Source organism: Anoplolepis gracilipes, chromosome 2 (genome assembly GCF_047496725.1).
Source record: "Anoplolepis gracilipes chromosome 2, ASM4749672v1, whole genome shotgun sequence".
Lineage (NCBI taxonomy): Eukaryota > Metazoa > Arthropoda > Insecta > Hymenoptera > Formicidae > Anoplolepis > Anoplolepis gracilipes.
The window spans coordinates 5,443,968-5,466,344 of record NC_132971.1 but is presented as its reverse complement, the minus strand read 5'-3'; the positions used below and the strand labels follow the sequence as shown (position 1 = coordinate 5,466,344).

General features: G+C 34.2%; 3 protein-coding genes across 11 annotated transcripts in view; all 3 read left to right on the top strand.

Annotated features, from left to right (window-relative positions):
• Window positions 1–4,593, top strand: part of Pgant9 (polypeptide N-acetylgalactosaminyltransferase 9) — a 207,426-nt gene extending 202,833 nt beyond the window's left edge. For all 8 annotated transcript variants that reach the window (XM_072911680.1, XM_072911679.1, XM_072911673.1 and 5 more), the window contains 2 exons: window positions 1,366–1,494; window positions 1,599–4,593. In XM_072911680.1, coding sequence (XP_072767781.1) covers window positions 1,366–1,494; window positions 1,599–1,739 — 270 coding nt within the window. In that variant the 3' untranslated portion in view covers window positions 1,740–4,593. The remainder of the gene's footprint in view (window positions 1–1,365; window positions 1,495–1,598) is intronic.
• Window positions 4,594–6,872: 2,279 nt separating this feature from the next.
• Window positions 6,873–15,509, top strand: LOC140676172 (uncharacterized). The gene is given in 10 exon segments (XM_072910956.1): window positions 6,873–7,162; window positions 7,498–7,605; window positions 8,820–9,018; window positions 9,099–9,234; window positions 9,903–9,941; window positions 10,925–11,042; window positions 11,283–11,440; window positions 11,730–11,861; window positions 11,933–12,115; window positions 12,270–15,509. Coding segments are annotated over 8 exon segments (2,073 nt in total). The 5' UTR covers window positions 6,873–7,162; window positions 7,498–7,605; window positions 8,820–8,821; the 3' UTR covers window positions 13,380–15,509.
• A 1,397-nt stretch (window positions 15,510–16,906) lies between these two features.
• On the top strand, window positions 16,907–21,774 carry LOC140676173 (alpha-amylase A-like). Of its 2 annotated transcripts, none has more exons than XM_072910957.1 (5): window positions 16,907–17,122; window positions 17,664–18,097; window positions 20,542–20,926; window positions 21,036–21,518; window positions 21,608–21,774. In XM_072910957.1, the coding sequence occupies exons 1-5, from the start codon at window positions 16,949–16,951 to the stop codon at window positions 21,617–21,619; spliced, it is 1,488 nt and encodes a 495-aa protein (XP_072767058.1). In that variant the 5' UTR covers window positions 16,907–16,948; the 3' UTR covers window positions 21,620–21,774. The 2 variants fall into 2 exon arrangements, with proteins under 2 accessions (XP_072767058.1, XP_072767059.1); XM_072910958.1 differs by lacking the exon at window positions 16,907–17,122 and adding an exon at window positions 17,447–17,520.
• Window positions 21,775–22,377: the final 603 nt, after the last annotated feature.

Sequence of the window (22,377 nt, the reverse complement as noted above, 5' to 3'; positions counted from 1 at the left end):
TGTGTGTGTGTGTGTGTGTGTGTGTGTGTGTGTGTGTGTGTGTGTGTGTGTGTGTATATATTAGAGTGTATGTATAACATATGTAACATATTTGTATTATAGTACAGACAAACATAATTTAACACGCTCTGATTTGAGAATTTCAGGCAGAATGGAACGCGGGTCGTGCATGGCTAACGATGCTTGATGATGCATGTGTGCAGTGAATGCTTGCTTCTCGTTATCCCGTGTCCACTATCCCTAATTATACTTGTAAAGCACTTCAAAACAACTATATTGTCGACTCGATGGTTCTGACAGCCGCAGTCCCAATTCATAGTCTGCGCCCGCTCGCCACTATTAAATTAGTGATAATTACGACCGCGAATATATGCAAATTTGTAACGAGTTTTCGCTCCGTTCATTCGTATATTGTATTATCTTTTGCGTCTTTTTTTCTTAAATTTTTTTCTTTAAAATAAACTCTCACGTTTCTCTTCAATGAATTGGTGCCTTTGACTCTCGCTCTGGAAACGGAAACGCGCATAAAATTCCGAGGGTCAATCGCCTTTATGGGGTCGACACGTCGCGGCTCGTCGGCGTCCGCTGTCAATTCCAGGCGGCTGAAATTGCACAAACAGCGGCCGGTCAGATGAGTGTAATTTCGAGGACCACTGGACTCGATTATCGGGCGTTCATTATGGACGTGGCTCGCTTTGACGCGTTCTCCGACTTCGCGCGAGACCTAAATCGATCCCCGCGCATCACCCGCGCGGTAAATAACTGTTAGCCGCATTTCTCGCTCACACCCTCGCTGACACACGCTGTTTTGCGAGCGGCGCGTGTAAATCGATTCGCTCGTTCTATGTAATACCCGCGAAAATCCGCGTCTACCCGCAGCCACCGCGCGCGATAATAATCTCCCTCGCGAGATCACATGACGCTTATTTTCACACGCGGCAAACACACAATACGATGAGATTATAAACGCAGATCCCAACAATTTTACAGTGCTTTGCGTTTCTGCGGTTTATGTGTAGCGGATATCGCCGCGATTGTAAATATCCTCGTTTCGGAGGTAAATAAATTCACAATAATGCGGGTGCGGACGCTTTGTAAAAAAATATATATTATCGAGAGGAATTTATTAAAAATACTACTCTCATGTGTTTTGTTTACGTCAAATTCTTTTGCTCGTATATAATAATAAAATCTGTTTTCGTATATATCAATTTTATTAAAGGCAATCTTTTTCCCCTATCTGTGCAAAACTTTTGTTTGTTTTTTTTTTTTTTTTTCGTGATGGCGTATACCAGAACCGTCGATCGTAGGCAGGCTTGTAAATGTTAAAATTCTAGAGATATTAATAGAGATTGTTCGTTGCAGTACTGGATGCTCAGCAAGACGGGTGAAATCCGTCGAGACGAGTCGTGCCTGGACTACAGCGGTAGCGACGTAATTCTTTATCCCTGCCACGGCAGTAAAGGGAATCAACAATGGATCTACAGCCCTCAGGTAATGGATTGTCTTTTATAAAATTAATTCTTAAATAAATCTTCTATTTAAGTTATTTTAACTAAAAAGAAAACTCAATCAATATTCGAATTATATTTTTCTAGACTAATCACATCAGGCATGGCAGCAGCGACAAGTGTTTGGCGATTACAGAAAGCAAACAGCAATTAGTGATGGAAGAATGTTCACCCAACGCACCCAGACAGAGATGGTCCTTCGAGAATTACGACCCGTCGAAGCTGTGATACCGCGCCTTCTCGCGTCGTCATTCGCACAATAATCTCGGTCAGGTCGTTGGATCTTGGCTGCCAGGGAAACGATACTCGATCGCCAAGACTCGCTTCGGCAGATAAATATCTCACAATTCCGAAATATCGAGGAAAATTCTCCTGCGAAACCCCATTCCAGTCCGCTTGAAGAATCGAAGCAAACTCCACGCGATTCCTCGATATTCGACGACAAACAATTGGACAGAAGTTCCTTTATCATTTCATCGGCGAGATCGAAACCAAGTGTGGAGAACCAAGCGGAAGATCGCGATGCAACGAAACATTCGCGAGGACAATATACTTAGAAAATTTTTTTACTCAAGAAATTGCATTTAATTAGAATAATTTCTCTGCGCCACATGCTGTTGACTTGAGTTGTAGTTGCCCCAAGTATTTGTAGTATTGCGAAAGATTGGCCCGGATAGGATCATGAACGAACGTGATCGTATCGACCTCCGAATAGGTCTCGATCGTCATTTTCGTTCGCTGATCGTTCGCGCTTCCATGAGAATCAAGGAAGCGGGATGCTCGGTGCCATCGCAGGAACGAATCGATTCTTGCGAGCGAATCGTCGATTGTCGGCCGAGATGACAAATGAGTAGATTATAGTATAAATAATCTCACTTTTTTTTCTATATTATAATACGCCGAGACAATTTCCAAGGACAAACTCCAAAATGTCTTCAATAAGTCTGAACAAATGCAATGGTTATCTTTTAGAAAGCATCAAGTGCCAAATTTAAAATATTCTCATTGTAAGCTTGTTCTAACTTCTAGTGACAAACTCAACGGTGCAACTAAAATAACGAGCACGTATCGTCGTTAAAAAAACTTGTAATCGCGTGCACCGAATGATTTAAGGAGATCGTATTAGACGATATTTGCGCAGTCATAACCTTCTATTAACTCAGAGTGCCATGTGCGAGTTCGAAAGAAACGCGATAGGAATTATAACTCTCTTAACGCACGTTGCGTTAAAATAACTGGATTTGTTCTCTCATGCAACGGCATACAAAATATCTCGCAATCATGGTTTATTTTTAATTTTAGCAAATTTGTCTCTTTGATTATTTGTTGATACTGGAGGAATTTTTAAAATTAGTAGCTGTTTGTATCTGTAATCAATGCAGACGACAGATCTCTATTATTCATTTTATCGCAAAGCATGTACGATAATTTTGATCCATTCCTAACATTATTCTGCACGTTAAAGTAGTTTTCAGATGCGTCATATTGCATCAGTCGACGATTCGACGATCCGCGATGGCATTCGTTGATCGCCCAACGTAGTGTCTTTCTTATAATCTTTTCGGAGATAAAGTTTGCATTCCAGAACGGCCGAAACGATAAAACAAAGACAGCGACGTTTGGCGTAATAAAAAGAATATTTTCTTTTTAATTTTTAATTTAGATATTTATAGGTAATTTTAAGAGAAGTGCGCAGAAGAAAAGTAGAACGGCGAAACATTCCGAAAATACAGACGAATTGTTTCATCTTGTTTGTACATTCGTGTAAGATATGATGTTTTGATGCCAGTTCAGGATATAAGTACCGCCTAAGTAAGTCGAATGAAGTGTTCTCTAAATATGTGAATATACATGAACTATTAATCCGTGAACTTCTCTTATCTTCGCTTTCGACAGTCGCGAACAAATAACTCGTAATTGCGAAACAGCGATTAGTTGAATATGTAAATCTGCTAATGAATACTCCACAAACAGAGTATACTTTTATGGAAAATCATGAGTTTTTTGCTATAATTTTAACTACATATCACGATGCGAACAAAAGTCGACATAAAAGAATAACACAATTCTTCTATTAAAAAATTGAGATTATAATAATTAACAAGTCTTTTCGCTTGTTATAATTATAAATCTACAAGATATTTTCCTGAAAAATGTCTATTATGTAACTACGGCATTGTCTGACAATTTTCATGCAATTTTTCAGGCAGTTTAATTGTAAGAAAACAAAAATAATTTAATTGTAAGGCAACAAAAATATTTTTGCGTGCCAACAAAATCGTAGATTACTACATATCTAGAAACACATATGATAATTGTGTCGACGATTTTTATTATTTTGAAAGTAACTTGTGTTCTCTATTAAGTTTTTACGAGTTTCATCATCACATGATGCAATTTTATACATATCTCTTTCTTCTTCGTTAAATTTTATATAAAAAATATATTTAATTTATTAAAAAAAAGGAAGAAACAAGAAAAAAGAAAGAAGAAAATACGGCAAACAAAATTTAAATATTACTTATGTATCTTTTTTTAAAAAGCAAATCTGAAAGAAAAAAAAGTGAAACGTATTCTCTTAAAAATCAGCCAAATAAGATGTTCAGAAATCGCAACGAAAAATGTAAAGCTGCGGTTTGCATTTTTCGCGGACGAATAAACCGCGTTGCATTCAGGTTTGCGATTTCGCGTGTAATTAGTCGTGAATGTGTGAATGCGTTAACATATGTTTAATTGCATAAAAGACTCCATAGAAAAAGAGAAAAAGGAAGAGAGAGAGAGAGAGAGAGAGAGAGAGAAAAGAGCAGCGAATTAGCGCTGACCTATGTACGAATGTGTGCTTAATTAGATACAACTAACTAGCGGTTTTCATTTTAGGGCTAATCAAGTTTTTCAAAACCGCAATTTTTGCCAATGCGAGACACAAGACACGTTGAATAGCTTAGGGAGCGTGATTGTATGTCGCGGATAATCTCGAACGAGGAAACCTGTTTTGCGATTATCGGTCCTGATAGTCGACGTAGATTACTCGCGAGTGCAAGTCGTCGAAGTTTATACAGATTCTATATATATATATATATATGTATATATATATATATACATATATATATATATATATATATATATATATATATATATATATATGACATTTTCTACGTTTGGTAAGGACGTTGCATATCGTAAGAGGATGGGAGGTGAGATTGATAGTAATAAAAAAACGCGAATAAAGCGATTACGCGCCGGAACAATGTTTCCTGCGCACGGTGTTCGTCGCGCGTTTAATTAATGTAATATCGAACGTGCCTTATTTCGTGTATATATAAATATTACTATATCATTATATATATACATTACTACAAACCTCTATCATAATGTGCAAGTATTTGTGTTGAATAAATCGATGTTGTTTTATGTTACTAATAGTTTTCAAAGCTTCCCTCTGTCCCTCGTATCTTATTCTGATCTTTAATATCATAAATTAAAATTTACTCGTATTTACAATACGTATAAAGGAGATGTTTCTGTACTTATGGCCGTGAACATGTAAAGTGGTATATTCGAAAGAAGCATAAATATAAGCTTTCCATAAAGAAGCCCGGGACGTTACATGAAAATGGAACGTGGCATACTTTCAGTTAGCCCTGACCCAATTCCGGCCACCCACGAGTTCCGCTGTTTCGAGGAGCAAGGTAAACGGCGGTCTCGCCAAGGATCAATAATAACGCCGGAAAAATCTCATGACGGAATGGCGGGACGGGGTGTTGTCGTCGTACCGACAATTTGGCGATTGGCTTGGAAACTGGGAGCGGCGATGTGAATTACAGTTACATATTTCACATCTACGTCCGACATGGGAAAGCTTTCTGTGCTAATGATATCCTTGCTCATTACGACCAACCGCTCCTATCTATCGAACCGTTCACCAATTATCGAGGGGGTTGCTACGTAAACGAGAATGAAATCGCTCGTTATTCTGGCGCAGGCGTCCTCGTCGCCGCATCTCGCTGTCCTAGAGACTCCACTCGAGTAAAAGGGGATGAAAATCCTGCGAGGATTGCTTCGGCGCAATTCGAAACTTGTGTTTGAATTACCCTTAACAATGGTTTGATCTTTGTTCATAAATTTTTATTTGTATGTGTTTATGAGAAAAAATTGAACATTAAAGATTTATAAATTTTTGAAAAAAAAATTCTAGAGTATTTTTAAAATTTTTATAATTAACGTAAAACACACAAGAAATATAAGAAGTAATATTTAAACTAGATACTTTCAATTAAAATTTAAATAGAGAAAGAGAGAGAGGGGGGGGGGGAGAGAGAGAAAATAGTAGATTCTCTTAATTATTTTGTTATTTATATTAATAATTTTATTAATATCATTATGTCAGGATCTAAATAATTCATCTATATATTTTATTTTAAACATTGCAATATTTCTATAAATATCTAAGAATATTTATAAATAGAATTAATGTATTCAAAGATATCACAGTCAAATTATTTTCTTCGCGTCTTTAAATCATATTGCAACTTGTTGCGATATCGAGTCATATTAATTAAGAGAAGATAGCAGAGTCCTTTGGAAAGAGATAAAAAAAATTTTTTACCGACATGAATGACTCCACAATGCCAGATTTTGAGCTTGACCTGGATATTAGTAGAATTTAAATTACACATTCGTTTTCATTGCTCGCTTGTGAATTGTCACAAATGATATCAAGATCTTACGCGATAAAATATTAATATCTGAAAAACAGATAATTTGAAAATTCTTCGAGTAATGTAAAAAATATATTTTTTTCAGAATAATTGAAGTTCTTTATGTATCTAATATTATGTTTATTATGTGAAATTTTATTCTCCAGGGAAAAATTTATTAAAATGCAATTACAAAATTTAAAAAAATTAAAACTATAAGATTGTGTACCTGAAAAATTTCTTATAAATCTCTCTATAAATATAAATGTATATAATTAATATATAATTGTATAAATTATTATACAAAATACATGTATATAGTCCACATTTCGTAAAAAGAAAAATTTCACAATTCAAGATGGAAATTCGTAAAACATATAAGTATATATACTTATACAATTTAGATATAAATTTTAAATAGACGTATTGTTAAAAATGAAAAATAATGACATGAACAAAATGCAACTCTATCAAATCTTGTGTATCAAACAGAATGACACTAATTGTAAGTGATATTTAATCAATCACTCGGTCCAAGGATAAGGCCTCGCGTGAAACTATCCTGTTCGATTGGAGGAAGGTCCTCCGGGTCGAGCCGGCGTAGAAGCGGGCGTCGTCGGTATCCCAACATGACGCAGGCGCCACAATGTCACCCCATCGAAAGGAAGTTCTGCATCTGTCCGACTCTTTGCTCAAGAGACTTCGCCCTGTTCTCTCTCTGATCGTATACCCATTCACGAATCCAACCTCTGACGCGTCCGGACCTTCTCGAATCGAGCACGAAGACGATAACCGGAACTGACATTCGCGTACATCTTCTTCTACGATCAAATTGTTTCTCTTCCGTGATAGAGTGATAGCGTTCGTTTCGAAGAGCTTTATTCCGTGCACTGGGAAGCTCCGCGATCAATCCCACGTCGATTGCACCCCCAGCTCGATACGACAGATCTCTAGGTATTTGTATCACGATCTCGAAATATCTTGATAGATTCCGGTGCAATTTTAATTAATTTCTATCTCAGATTATTTTAATATTGTCAAGTAAATCATTACTCGATTGCCTTTATATTTTAAGTTTTAATTTTTAAAAATATAGTATTTACAGTTGTGCTTCTCAATTTACGAAATTATGCTGTTAGATGTATTCAATTAACGTTATAAATATTAATGATAAAAAATGTTTTATTTTTATAGTAATTTATTATTAAATAATTAATTTATTTTTACTGCAAGTTTTATAAATTTTACATTAGTAATTAATTTTTTTTTCTTTTGCACATTCGATTCAGCTAACGACCGACTGATTTTATCAACGACATTCGAGAAGTGAGTTAAAAGTGTTTTTTCGGGGCAAAAGCAGCCCGGCAAGCGAAGAGGCTCCGGGACCAAAGCAACAGGTAACACACTTGCTTTATACATCAGAGCACTTTTCCTATTTACTTGTTCTTGAACATTTGTTGTTATTTTCCTTTTATCATTCTCTGTTATTTGCACAATTGAAATTAATTATTTAAAACATTTATAATTGTTATTAAGTAAAATAATTAATAATTAAGAAAATTAATTAAATATTAATTTATTTAAAATATCTTTTTCACAATCAAAGGACTAATTCTGATATTTCTAAAAGTAACAAACTGCTTATATCAACGTTTTTTTAAACAAACAATTGATGTTAATTCTTTGAAATAGATTTAATATAATAAAAATAATATTGTACACACAAATAAAATTGAAAAAAGAGAGTATTATAAAAAAGAATGTATTTAATATATTATAATATGAATAATATGAATAATATGTTTTCTTGATATATTTCTTGTAGACTAGCATTATTCGTTTCAATTGTTTAACAAGTGATGGCAATAAGTAGCAGGATTAAAATTGACAGGATTAACAAATTGGATCGAAGCATATGGACGTCATTTTTCTAAATCTGATAAGAAACTTTTCTTTTAGTAGACTAACTACGTTGCCAATAATAGTCACGTTTATATAAGGCATAGTACACTCTTTTATCAAGAAAGACTTTATCGACAAGTTTGCAGATTTTTTTTCTTGATAAAAACGCTTATCACTTTACAACTTTAACAAAACTTTTAATATAAGAATTTTTTTCGAGTGATTTGTTGATAGCGTGTGTGATAGCGTATACAAAATATAAAACAAATCCATACATTAAATGTCTTGGAAATAATATATGCGTTTAAACTATAAATTACTTTATAAAGACGCAAAGTAAATGAAGCAATAAAAAAAATTACTGTTTTGAATAATAGTTTATGGATGAAAGCATCATTTTTTACGCATTTCCCTCATATGTAACATATTATTATAAAAGGCCATGATATTTTTATCGAAGCCTGCGCACTAGTCTTGTGTACACAATAATTATTGAACAAATTTTTCGCTTATAAGCGTTGTTCTTTTATCACGGATAAATAAATGTAAATGCTACTTATACGTCGTGATAAAAATAACTTTTATATGATAAATAATATATGTAATTACGGAATTAAATAATTAAAATTAAATAATTGGCAAAAATGAATTTCAATTACAAATAATTTTTATTACTCATTTTCTTTCTGAAAAAAAAAAACCCAGGAAGATATGGGCCCGATGCCAGAGGCTTCAGGATCAGGAGTGGCCGACGAGTCGGATTATTCGACTTTTGAGAATAAAACCGGCCTGGCTGAAGATATGAAGTTCTTGGCGAGTATGCCGGAACTCTGCGACGTGACATTCCTTGTCGGTGATACCAGGGAGCCCGTTTGCGCCGTCAAGGCTGTGCTTGCGGCCAGAAGCAGGTTTGTAAGAAATAGTTTAATGAACTAATATAAAAAACGATAACGAGAGTAATAGCAATTTTTTTATATAATTTCTACAGAGTTTTTCACAAAATGTTATATCAAACTCCGAGTCCACAACGCAAAAAAGAACCGCCGGCGCGAGAAAACAAGATTCGGCTTTTCCTCAAGCGTAGCTCCGAGCCGTTGTTAAATTTACAGAACGCAGCACAACAGGTACTTAACAGAAAAGATAATTTTTTTCATTAATAATATGATTGCGCAGCAATGCAATAACTGTATCGTATTTCATAATATTAAGAAAAAATAGGTTTTTTTTCATAAATTTTGTATTTAACTCTTTTTTAATCTTACATATATGTATATATTCATATATATATATATATATATATATATATATATATATATATATATATTTATTTATTTATTTATTTATTTATTGAATAGTTTTCATTTTTTTCTTAAAATCAATATGCGTGTATATATTAATTGTAAAGTTCAGGAAATGATAGTCGTTTTGTAAATAACACATGCATATAATAAATATGATGACAATTTCTCAGATATGAGACAGACCAACACGTGTAATGTACAAGGCGCCCCAATAATTATTTATATTAACTGTATTTATTTTGAGTAATTTTAATTTAAAGAAAATTTATTACTCTTCATTTCTCTCTCTAAACTTTGTTAATTTATTAATTAATAAATAATGTATACTATAATTTCACTCTTTCAATTAATCAAAATTTAAGCGCACTTTAATGAAGCGACAATTTTCCGCTTCTTTTTTTGGGACACTTTGCATATTTATCGTGGCTAATCAATTCGAAATGAATAACGAGGATAGAAATAGTAAGCGTGCATTTGTATATGTCGTGTAGCGGTCAGGGTTCACGCAGCAACTGGCCCCCATCCAAGAGGTACTTTGAACGTCACTTTTACGTACAATTTTACACACCGATTGAAATCCTATCCCATTTTCCTGTGTCATTTCCCCATCTCACGTCTAATCCACACCATATCGATGTCTCTCTACATCTCACCCTCTTTATTTCTTTACTGCAATTTTCTGCTCACTGCATTTTTACGATTCTGTCTCCATGAACTCCATGATTTTGTATTCGTTGATTTTCTTTAGAAACTACCTTTAGAGGAGACTATTTGAGATTTGTATGTTGTCAAGTCAATGTTTGTCAGTTTGACTTTCTATTTAATCAAACACTCCTTTTCATTTTGTGATTGCTCTTTTACGCGTCTTTCAAAAAGAAACAATCATTAAGAGTGTTTGAATATCTAAAATTCATATGATTAAATGCGTAATTCTGTCTTCTGACTTATGCATGAACGATTGAATTGTATTATTGTAATCATCAAATCCCCACTGTAGTTGTAGATTGGCACGATTACAGTATTCACTATGTTTGATCATATATTGACAGTAACTCACTTTTATAAATCAACCAAGCGAACGAACTATGATATTATTGACATTACTGTATATTATAGATAATATATGTATATATAATTTTTAGTATTGTAAAGAGATACATAGATAAAATAAAATAATATAATTTAGTTAAAAAGTATCAACAAATAATACACCTGAATATGTTCGCTGGTTCGATCAGTTGCTTAGTTGAACGATACACTTTTACTTATCTTATTAATGTTAAATGCACAGTAGTTTGTGGCACTAAAATTATTTTTGTGAAAATATTACTAAAATGTCTCCTCATTATAATATTTCACCTTCCACTATATAAATTAGTAAATTTGATTTACTATTACGACAGTCCTTACGGAATTCCACTTACGGAATGCAAGTTGCTTAGCACGGGATTTAAGCTTCTCCACCTTTCTTATTTCTTCATTTAGATATTTGCATTTTACTTTTGTATCGTAGCCACAATCAAATCAGCATCACACGCTGATTATCGAGGAATTCGAGCCCGATGTCTTCCGGCAGCTGATCGAGTACATTCACACGGGATGTGTGACATTACAGCCTAGGACTTTGCTTGGTAATCAATTCATTATATAATAAGCCTAACAAGCCAATTAGAATGTCTATTATTTACCACAAAGAGATTAATCATTACTGACTATATATTTCTTATCAGTGTATCTTATCCGATATTTGCGATCTAAATACTTAGAAAGTAGAAGTTTATAAGATAACTTATATACATAACGAAAAAAGATTGAATATTTTATCTTTGAAATTAATCGGCGATTTATAAAGGATGCATTTATGTCCGCAGGTGTTATGAATGCCGCTGATTATTATGGATTGGAAGAGCTTAAACAAGCCTGTCATGGTTTCATTCAATACTGTATAACTGTCGATACGGTCTGCGCTTTATTAGCATCAGCAGAGCGTTATATTCAATATAAATGCACGAAATCTTTGGTGCAAAGGGTAAATTCACATGCAATCGTAAAGATTCTCAATATATTAAACTTTAATAAATTTAATTATTTTTTATAAATATGGCATTAATTCATAAGCATATTTATTAATAATGTCAGAATCTTACAACCAATGTATATAGAAAAATTAAAATTTTATAAAAATTCAGAAATAATTCTAGTTTTAATTTATTCTTATACTTATATACATATATATGTATATAATAACTTTACAATCTTTGCATGTATATATTATTACTGTATTCATTATTATTATTATATATTATTATGGAACTCAGGTGCTGGAGTTCGTTGATGAACACGGCAACGAAGTATTGAATTTAGGATCCTTCACATTACTGCCGCAACACGTTGTCCGGTTAATACTTGCCAGAGAAGAACTACGAGCAGATGAATTTACGAAATTTCAAGTAAATCTAACGACATTTAGCCAAAATTTCTTGCCCAACATTTCGTCAAAACTAATTAGCTTCATTTTCAGGCAGCGCTAATGTGGAGTAAAAAATATTGCGACAACAACCAAAATACACCGTTGAAAGACGTAATGGGTAACTTTATCGAGTATATCCAGTTTCACAAAATCCCGGCTACCGTACTGATGCACGAGGTGAACCAGTTGGGATTAGTGCCGCCGGAAATCATCATGAACGCATTGGCTTATCAGGTGCGCGTTGCTTTTTCACATATTCCGTTTTAAATTACAGAAACTATTCTTTCATATAATTAATTAATATTGTAAAAACTCTCGTTGCGAAAACATTCATCTCGCGATGCGAATGATAGTGCGATCAGTTTCTTTATGTGGGAATTTGTTGCAGGCAGACCCAACCAGTGTCGACCCCAGGAAACTCTCCCCCCACAGAGTGAGAAGACAGGGTCGCAGTATGTCGGTCCAATCGTCGCTGGATCCGTACGGCAGCAACACGACCTTGAGCTCGAGCAACTCTGACGCCGGATCGGATCAAAAACATTCTGGTAGCAACTAACCTCTGGCCACGGCCGCATTAATCGCGGCCGTTTCGGATGAGCCTCGACGAAACGAGGATATTTCTGGCCCCGACGAAGGAACGGTGCCGATGGACGATATTGTTGCACAGGGAAAAGAGCAAAAGGAGTCTCAGCTTCAGGTTCAGGTTCATGTGGAGCAAGAGCCACGGTCGCAAGAATCGCAGCATCAGCAGGAACAAAAGCAGGAAGATGCGCAATTACAACGAAAAGAACCGGGTCATCTACAACAGCAAGTTCGTCAGAAAATAGAGAAGGATAGGGAACAACGAAAGATCCAACAAGAGCAACAGCAGCGCAAACAGGAAGAACAGGAATTGCGACAAAAGATGGAACAGGAGGAGCAGCAGCTGCAACGTAAACTGGAACGAGAAGAGAAGCAGCAAAAATTAGAGCAACAAGAGCAACAATTGCAACGGAAGCTGGAAGTAAAGGAGCAGAAATTACGAAACAAACTCGAACAAGCGGAGCAACAGATTACGCCGAAGAAGAATAAAGAAACGGAACCGCAGAAGAAAGAGGAACAACAGATACGTTTATTAAAAGATGAACAGCAACGTCAAAAGCAGGATGATAAGCAGTCGCGAAAACAGAAAGATAAACTATCGCAACCGCTGGAAAGTAGCGAGCAAGCGCGACTGCGTGAGCAGGGAGAGGAAGCCCAACCCATAGAGGAGATACGTCAAGAACTGCTCGCGGAGCAGAAAATAGAGACACCAGCGCAACAAGAAGATCAGAAAATGCAACGAAAGGAGGAATCGCAACTACAGCAGTTCGGAGAATCGCAACAGCAGCAACCGCAGCAGCAGGAGCAGCCGGGAGGTCGATCGCTCGAGGCGGTGGGTGGACTTTACATCAGGATAGTGCTGAGGCACGAGGGCCGCGCGAACCTGGTCTGGTTGTACAAAACGCACATATTCTAAATTCCGATGATCCGTTTCGTCGCTTTCGTCTGGATATTTGAACGACCTTGCGTCTATTACGGCTCTACGATTTCTCCATCCATTCAAAGATATCGAGGCGCGTCAGCGCTCCGCGTAGAGTTATCTTTTATGTCTTAAGGAAGCATTGCGCGCGCGACGTTAATTATGCTTTAATTATGTCTAACGTCGACGCAGAACGACGCGCACTATATCTTCATCACATCGTGCGTATATTCAGCTGCTTCTCCGGAGTTTTAACAGTGTTATCCGGTGTCGCGTTTTTTTCAGCCGTGAAGATGAGCGTCGCCATTTCTAGATATATAATAAATCGAGAGATTCCATTAAGCTCTGTCTCTCGATTGTCCGCAGTTGTGGAACATGACAATCGCGCTCGTGTTATTGTTGCAGGGAAAAAAATATATATATCTCTGTTAAACGTAAAATGTGCAAAAACATAAATATGTGCAATGTACACGAAAATGCATCCGTCGCTTCGTTCATTACGCTTTCTCTATCGTTGGCAGGCACTCGATATAGTATCGTTCAATTAAATGGATGCGTCATTGCGAGCAAATAATTAATCGAATGAGAAATGTATGCGTCTAGAGACGCCGTTTTGTTATATATTAATTTATTATTTACATATTTTTATATCAATTTAGATATAATTTATCTCATGCAATTATTTTTATTATTTTTTACCTCTAAACTACCTATAAACTGTCATACATTTTCATACACTTTTCATTATTTTTACTGATTTTTTTCTTATTCTATTTAATATTTTTATTATTAATCAACGAAACCACATTATTGTCGAACTTCTCATTATAGGATTATATCTAATATGGTTACAATAACGATCTCAGAGAAATACTATATACGCTTGTAAAAATAGATCTGATATTATAGCCACGATGCGAAATAAATTCCTTATCATTTCTGGATAATGTGGACGGCGATTTGACACTAACGAATGATTCCTGGAGAGCTTGATTGATGTTGCTGTAGGCGCTTTCCTAGACATTAGTACTCAACGTAAGAAATTCATTCTTTTTTTCAATTGCACCATCAATAATCAGAAACCAGAGATCGTAGCAAAGCTATGGTCCGGATAAACAACAGAAGTCTGAATACTCGCCAGATAAATTTCGCTAAAACGAACGTTATTGCCGTAGTGTTTAACTAGATGTAATTGCATGCGACTATATGCAATCAGTTATATTTCAGTCCGTTGTAAATAACGAAAATGCATTAAAGATTTCTCACGCATGCGTGTTCTTGATAACAAGGTTTGAAAATCAGTCTGATAGAGAATTACATGAAGCACTTTAACATTTTTTTTTAGCAAACTTTAATATAAAATATAGCTCAAAATGCAAGAGAGAGAGAGAGAGAGAGAGAGAAAGAGATGTCAACAACAGTGTAAAACATTAAATGCAGCTGCGTTTGTCACTATTGGTAATGTTTTATTACTGTCGTATTCACAGCTTGATTGCATAGGTGTCAATGACATGTTTATGAGTGTGGATACATTTATCTATGTACCGCTGTCTGTTTGTGCGCAGCGATATTTCTATTGTTTTATACGTAAGATATATATGTAAAAAATATATATAATATATATATATATAATATCGTTGACCTAATAGCGCGAACTCCTCGTTAAAATGTTAATCAGTAATGCAATTGAGCTGAATGCAACACAAAGTTTCGTGCAAATATTATTTTCACTTGTTTAAGGTGACTTTGATTAAAGTTAATTAACATGTTCACTGTCATCGACGCGCAGGCGCGTCCAAATAGTTTGCGCTTGTACTACCAACACTTCTAAGCGCTCAAAATTTTATACATCTTGTCTTGATGACTTTATCCTGCTAAAATCACTTTTTAAGAAAACTAAAGTGAAATTTTAATATAAAATAAACTAAATAATTATAGTGATAGTAAACGTGTTAATTTAATGATTTTTTTTTTATCTAATTCTTCTTTGCTATTTTAACGATCATATTGGTTTGTATCGTGTATTCAACAAATTCAATGTTATCATCGTGGGTCTTCCATATATCTATCTTTTTTTATAATAATAACGCACACACATAAAAGAAAATCTTCGTTTAATACAAATTTGATAACATGTAATATTGTATGTTGTAATTTTAGTTCAAATCGTATATTAATTAAGAAATATATATATTTAGTCTAATTTTGTACATGTATCTTTCCCTCTTTTTTTACACAAGAGATATATTCTATATGTAAGAGATATACTATATATACATTTTTTCGTCTTAAAAATTAAAGCTATAACAGGAAAAAAAGAGAAACAGAGTTTCATGGAATTATATAAAGTTCGAACCATTAGTTCTCGCTGGCAATCGATATAATTCTATCTAAAGTTCGATCTGTATACTACTGTGATATACCGTAGCCAAATCAGGTTAACTATAAATAAAAAAAATCCGTGATGTCAGAAAAGTCCTTTATTTTACTTCATAATTTTTAAGCATCTGTTGATATTCATAATTGGATATCTATATGATAGAAAAAAATAATAAAATTCTTAGAGTTACAAAAAGCTTAAAAGTTCCATTATCAATGCTTGCTATTTCGACTACAATGATATTCACGTTATTTTTTGCGTAAATCTCACACGCACGTAATTCGCTCAACACATGGATTACGCTTTTATGCTCCACCATATTTCCACGCGGCTCGCGTGGCAAATGCTGAGCGGTCAACGAGATGATAAATCGCAGACAAATAATTCCAAATAAAAAGCAAAAGGTGTTACGTCAAAAAGATCGATGAATATTATTGTGACATTTCGCACTCGTGCCTCTGCCGACCTTGTTGTTTCCTGATCGACTCGACTCGTTAGAAGCGTCAGGTGGCAGGCGCATTGCAAATAATTACCTTTCCAGCATCCCGATTATGCTTATGATATGAAATATCACGAGATTTAGTCTGTCCCGATTTATCAATCGTGCCATCTGCTATTGAAGCTGTCGCGTCAGTGTTAATGGTCTTTTAAAAAGACCGCTGATCATGCCAACTAGACGTTATCAAAAAAAGGATACAATTGAATTAATGATTTTCTACGATATTATAGTAACAAAATTTAAAGGCAAATAATTGCCTAAATTCTACTTAAATTTGTCTACTATTTATGACAAAGATCTTATGTAATGTAAAACTTCAAGTATGTTTTTTCCGCGTTTTTTCCCAACAGTTTGCACGATATGGTACGGTTGTATGTTATCGTTAGTTTATCAATGAACTATAACAACAATTGTTACCTGCAAAGTAATCACCTTAACCATCAGTCATTAATGTCACTTCCTTAGAAAAAGATGACAAATGCAACGGCAATTATCGATTTGCTCTATATATTAATTTTAACTTAGTGACATACATTATATTATAGTATCGCATCATTACCATCTATCATCATTAATAATCGCGCAAAAAAGCGGAAAAGTTTTATCAGCAACATAACTGTCTATAAATTGTCAGTCAGAGCGTAGAAACTCAGATTGTTGCAATTAATTCTCAAGTTTGGCATCACCATGTCAGTCTTCGTTTTAATTTTTACGTCTTTCTTGGCGCTCGCACTCGCCCACAAGGATCCGCATTATCAGGATGGCAGAACAACTATGGTTCACTTGTTCGAATGGAAGTTCAAAGACATCGCCAAAGAATGCGAGGATTTCCTTGGTCCCAAGGGCTACGGTGGTGTACAAGTATGTATAATAAATATGTATGAATTATTTTTAGTGTATAAAATTTTTTTACTTTTTAATAATAATATTAATTAATTTTACACAATTTAAAAGATATTTTAAAATAATCTGTGTAAAATATCAAGATAAATGTATTCGAAAAAAGTAAGGTTTTGTAATATTCCAACATTTTTATCTTTTACTTAAAAAGATTCTTGAACATACTTTACATAAGAATAATAAACATTTTTTATATATCTTTTCGTAGCAGTATCAAGATGTTTTTGTTTTTGTCTCAAATAATGTAAATGTAAACAGAAAAACAAAGAGTAATACAAACTATATAACGTTTACCCTGTATTTATAAACTTATTTTTGTTAATATCGTTCTCGTACATTAACATAATATATATATTATAGTATGTATTTTTTTAAAGCAGATAAAAACTAGAGTTAATGCTATAATTAAAAACTGTATATATCATATACTCTAAAAAATATGATAAAAGATAACTTTGTATCATTTTTCTTTTATAAAACAAGATTTTTTCTGTAAATATAGGTTTCTCCTGTAAACGAGAATCTCGTAATAAAAGACAGACCTTGGTTTGAGAGATATCAGCCAATATCCTATAAAATTATAACTCGATCCGGAAATGAATCCGAATTTAAGGACATGGTAAAGAGATGTAAAAAGGCCGGTGTGTTGATATACGTCGATGCAGTCGTTAATCACATGACAAAGGACGCACAACCCGCATACGGTACCGGTAGCTCATCAGCAGATACGAGCAAGTTCGATTATCCAGAAGTCCCATATAACTCAAAGGACTTTCACACACCTCCGTGCCAAATCCAGAATTACAACAATGCTACCGAAGTTAGAATCTGTGAACTATCTGGCCTTCACGATCTCAATCAAAGCAAGGAATATGTTCGACGTAAAATAATTAAATTTTTCGATAAGGTCGTCGATCTTGGAGTAGCTGGCTTCCGGTAACTATATATTTAATTACATAGATTTACAGCATAATATCTACCGTATAATATATATTTTTTTTTTTTATCTAGAATCATTGACGGAAAGTTTGATTTCTTTTATACATATGTAAAAATTATTCGATTTATAAAAAATATTAAAAAAGTTTTAGGAAATATCGATTGTTTTTTAATAATACTTTTCAATGATAACGAATTTTGTGATAACGTATCATTTATAATTTTTCACAATCAGCCCAAGATTAATTAGGCAGAAAAGACATAATATTAACTAAGCCATTTGATCAACGATAGCGCTTGTCGATAATTCCTATCTACACGCAATATCCATGTATAATGGATTCATATTCCTGCGCAAAAATATATATATATATATATGCAAATAAGACATAAAATTTTCCGTTTCTCTTATCTCCAAACGTAAAGTGTAAACTCGTGAGACTCGTGCACTCTGCAGCATCATTCCTCTTTCTCTTTCTGTTTTTCTTTCTCTTCTTGCATCAAGGATGCGCCGAAGACTGATGATGTTTAACATTAAACCGGACGAGAGCGGTGCACCGGGCGGCAGAGGCCCGACTCGTCTGGTAGCATTAATAAATGAGAGACATCAGCTTTTAATTACGCATCTCGCTCGTAATTGTAACCTGCAGCGAAATCGTACCATCTCTCGTACCGAACGGTGGCTTTACAAGCGGAAGAGCGATATACGCGTCGGGAATGATAACGGAGCGCGATGCCGTCTTTACGAAGACTGCGTTATACGCACATCCCGCATCCGCGAACTGTCTCGCGTATATATATATACTATATTTCGAAAAGGAATGTGGCGTTGATCGCGCGTATTAAGAAATCTTGACGGGTACAAAAGTGCGATTAAAATCGCGATACGTGTACAAAAGAAACAAGTTTGTTTTGGCAAAGCTTATTTTATTCTGTCAAATTTTGTATTAATTATGTAGGTAGCAAAAAATGCTTATAATACTTTGAAAATAGTTTCTCTAAAAAACGTGTATGCTATTTATAATATTCATTACTTCTAATATAATATACATAGATTAATTCTTATTTCAAAACAGTAATAATTTCAAAATGCAAAGATAGACTATTTTATTTTTTAATTTGTGCGTTGCTACAAACACAAATTTATTCAACAAAATTTTCTTACTTTAGCAACAACAAAATAGAAAAATATTGATAAATATTGACTTTTAAAAGGTGTCATTTTGCAGTAAATTCTTCTTTCTTTATTATGAACTTGTCGGACGTAACGATAAAATTATTACAAATTAATATTATGTCCTTAGTTTGCAATGTAATATTATTTGAAACTATAGTGCAAGAAAGTATAAAAAAAGCAAAGAAGTCGTATTTTCATTAACTAATGCGAATTGAAATATTAATTTTATCTTTCTTTCATCTATATCTTCTTACTTGAATCAAATCACGTGTATGTCCGTATATGTAATTGCGATAATAATTTTATTTCTTTTATATACACATATACGATATTATAATTAATAAATAAATATATATATATATATATTCTATATTACATGTATATATATATATATATATATATATATATATATATTATATTACAATAAATAATTTTTAGCAAATATAAGTACGCAGCAATAGGTCGAATGTTTTAAATAACTTGATCAATTAATATGTAGTCACGGCAGCTCGTAAATAAATTAATTCTCACTACTCTAACTATCGCGTGTTATCCGCAAGTAAATTACAACGCAAATAAATAATGTTACTTCGTCGCATCATTTTCCATGGGTTGCAATGAACTTTGACCTTCGGTGCGTTAGCCACCGTGTTGCATCGATACGGCAGCAAGAATAGCGCCTTTGGCAAATACAGAGGTGATCGCGAATGCGATTAAATTCAACGAAGCTCGCGATATCCAAATAATAAAAATTTTAATTAAATAGCGTTAATTAATTTAACGAGTCGATTCGTAATTTGGCGTGGAAATAACAGTCTTGGATGTTGAATCTCTGACCAAAGCCGTGTTAGCTACCGATCTCGTCTGCGAAATAAAAAGTATTCGAAATTAGCGGTCATCTGTAATAAGATATCTGACAATAAGAACGGCAAAATGCATGGAACATCTCGCGTTACTCGATGCAACTTTACATGAGCCTGTGCGATACTATTGAGAACACTCACGAATTAATTACGATTCACATACTGTTCTCGGATAATAATAATTATAATGATTTACAAAAAGCAAAATGCTGCAAAATTTTTGTTTGAAAAATAATATTATTGAATGTTTTTTCTATCATAAATAGATCTTCTTTACGGAATCACGCGCTTTTCTATTCTGTTGTTAAACACATTCCAATAGCACAATGGTTTATAACTGTTATTATTATACACATGTTAAAAAAATATGTTGTGTTTCTTTCTATTTTAATATTTTGTAGCATTGACGCAGCTAAACACATGTGGCCACAAGATCTTGATTTTATATACGACAAGACAAAAAATCTATCCACAAAAGCTGGATTTGCATCGAATATGCCACCTTATATCTATCAAGAAGTTATTGATCTCGGTGGCGAAGCTGTTAGCAAATTCGAATACAACAACTTTGCAAATGTTATCGAGTTTCAATACGGAATAACTTTGGGTAGTATGTTCCGTGGTCAGGACAAATTGGCGAGGCTAAAAACGTTCGACAATCCGAAAGCTTGGAGAATGCTATCTTCTGAGGACGCGTTAGTCATGGTTGACAATCATGATAATCAGAGAGGCCACGGTGCCGGCGGAGCTTCGATTCTAACGTATAAAGACCCAAAACCGTACAAGGTATAGAGTTTGATGCTTCGAAATAACAATATCTATAAATACGAACAAGATCTTCTATTTTAAAATAATAACACGAATTTCTTATTTATTATTTATTAATTACTCACAGATGGCGATAGCTTTTATGCTTGCCTATCCTTATGGTCATCCTCGAGTCATGAGTTCTTTCAACTTTACTGATCCCAGTCAAGGACCACCAGCAGATTCGAATGAGAACATCATTTCGCCTAAAATCTCCAATGATCGGTGTGTCAACGGTTGGGTCTGCGAACACAGATGGCCGCAGATTTACCACATGGTCCAATTCCGCAATCTAGTCGGAAATAAGCCGGTGAAGAACTGGTGGACCGATGGAAATAATCAGATCGCCTTCTCTCGCGGTTCTATAGGTTTCATCGCCTTGAACGTCGAAGGTGATCTTAGCGAAGAGTTGCAAACTGGATTGCCTGCTGGTACTTACTGCGATGTCATAACGGGAGACGTCGGCAACGGCCAGTGTACCGGAAAATCAGTGACGGTTGACGGTTCTGGTAAAGCTCGAATTGAAATTTTGTCAAATGAACCGGAAGGTGTGCTTGTTCTTCATATTATGGTCAGTACAATAAGTAACGATAAGTAACGATAAACGAAAGATAACAAATATACAGCAGTATTATCTAATCTAATTTTGTATGATTATAGGCGAAACTATAGGTGAAAGAAGCTCGTCACAGTCAATAAACTTAAAAAAAAAACGACGTTTTATGATCCTGCACGTAACTAACACAAAATCATGGATGTAAAGTAGTTGCACAATTGTCTGCACAAATGCAAATGTGTTATTGAATAAAAGTATATACATGCAAGTATATGTTGCATTCTTCATTTTTTAGAATTTGATATTGATATCATATTGCACGCACAAATGTACTTCGCAATTCCTGTCTATTAAAAGTTTCTAGTACAGACACATAATATTTGCAAAAAAATGTAATATTAAAGATAAACCGTCTCTCTAAAGATAAAGTGAAACCCATTTTTTTATATTATTAATTTTATTCTAAATCAAAATATATGTTTGTGCGAAAAGATATCGCGCGAAATATCAAATAATACACTGGGATTATAGCTTCGAATAGTCAGAGAAATATTTAGAGACTTACTAGAATTTTTTAAAACCTGAACAAATCAACTAATAATAAGATTTTAAATGAACGTTTACTTTATTATTTTATAAGGCGACCATGGCGTAGTGAGTTGTGTGTCTGCTCTCTGTACCCATCAAGCAATAATGAGGGTATCAATAATCCATAAAGCCTGGTAGTAAATGTTGGGCTCGAGTTGTGAGCACTCTCAATAAAATAGCGGAGTCACAGAAGAACTTATATAGGTGACAATTTGCAGAAACTGTACTAGTTCCCATCCATTCTATCCTATACTATTTTACTATTTTAAATAGTTTAATATGTGAC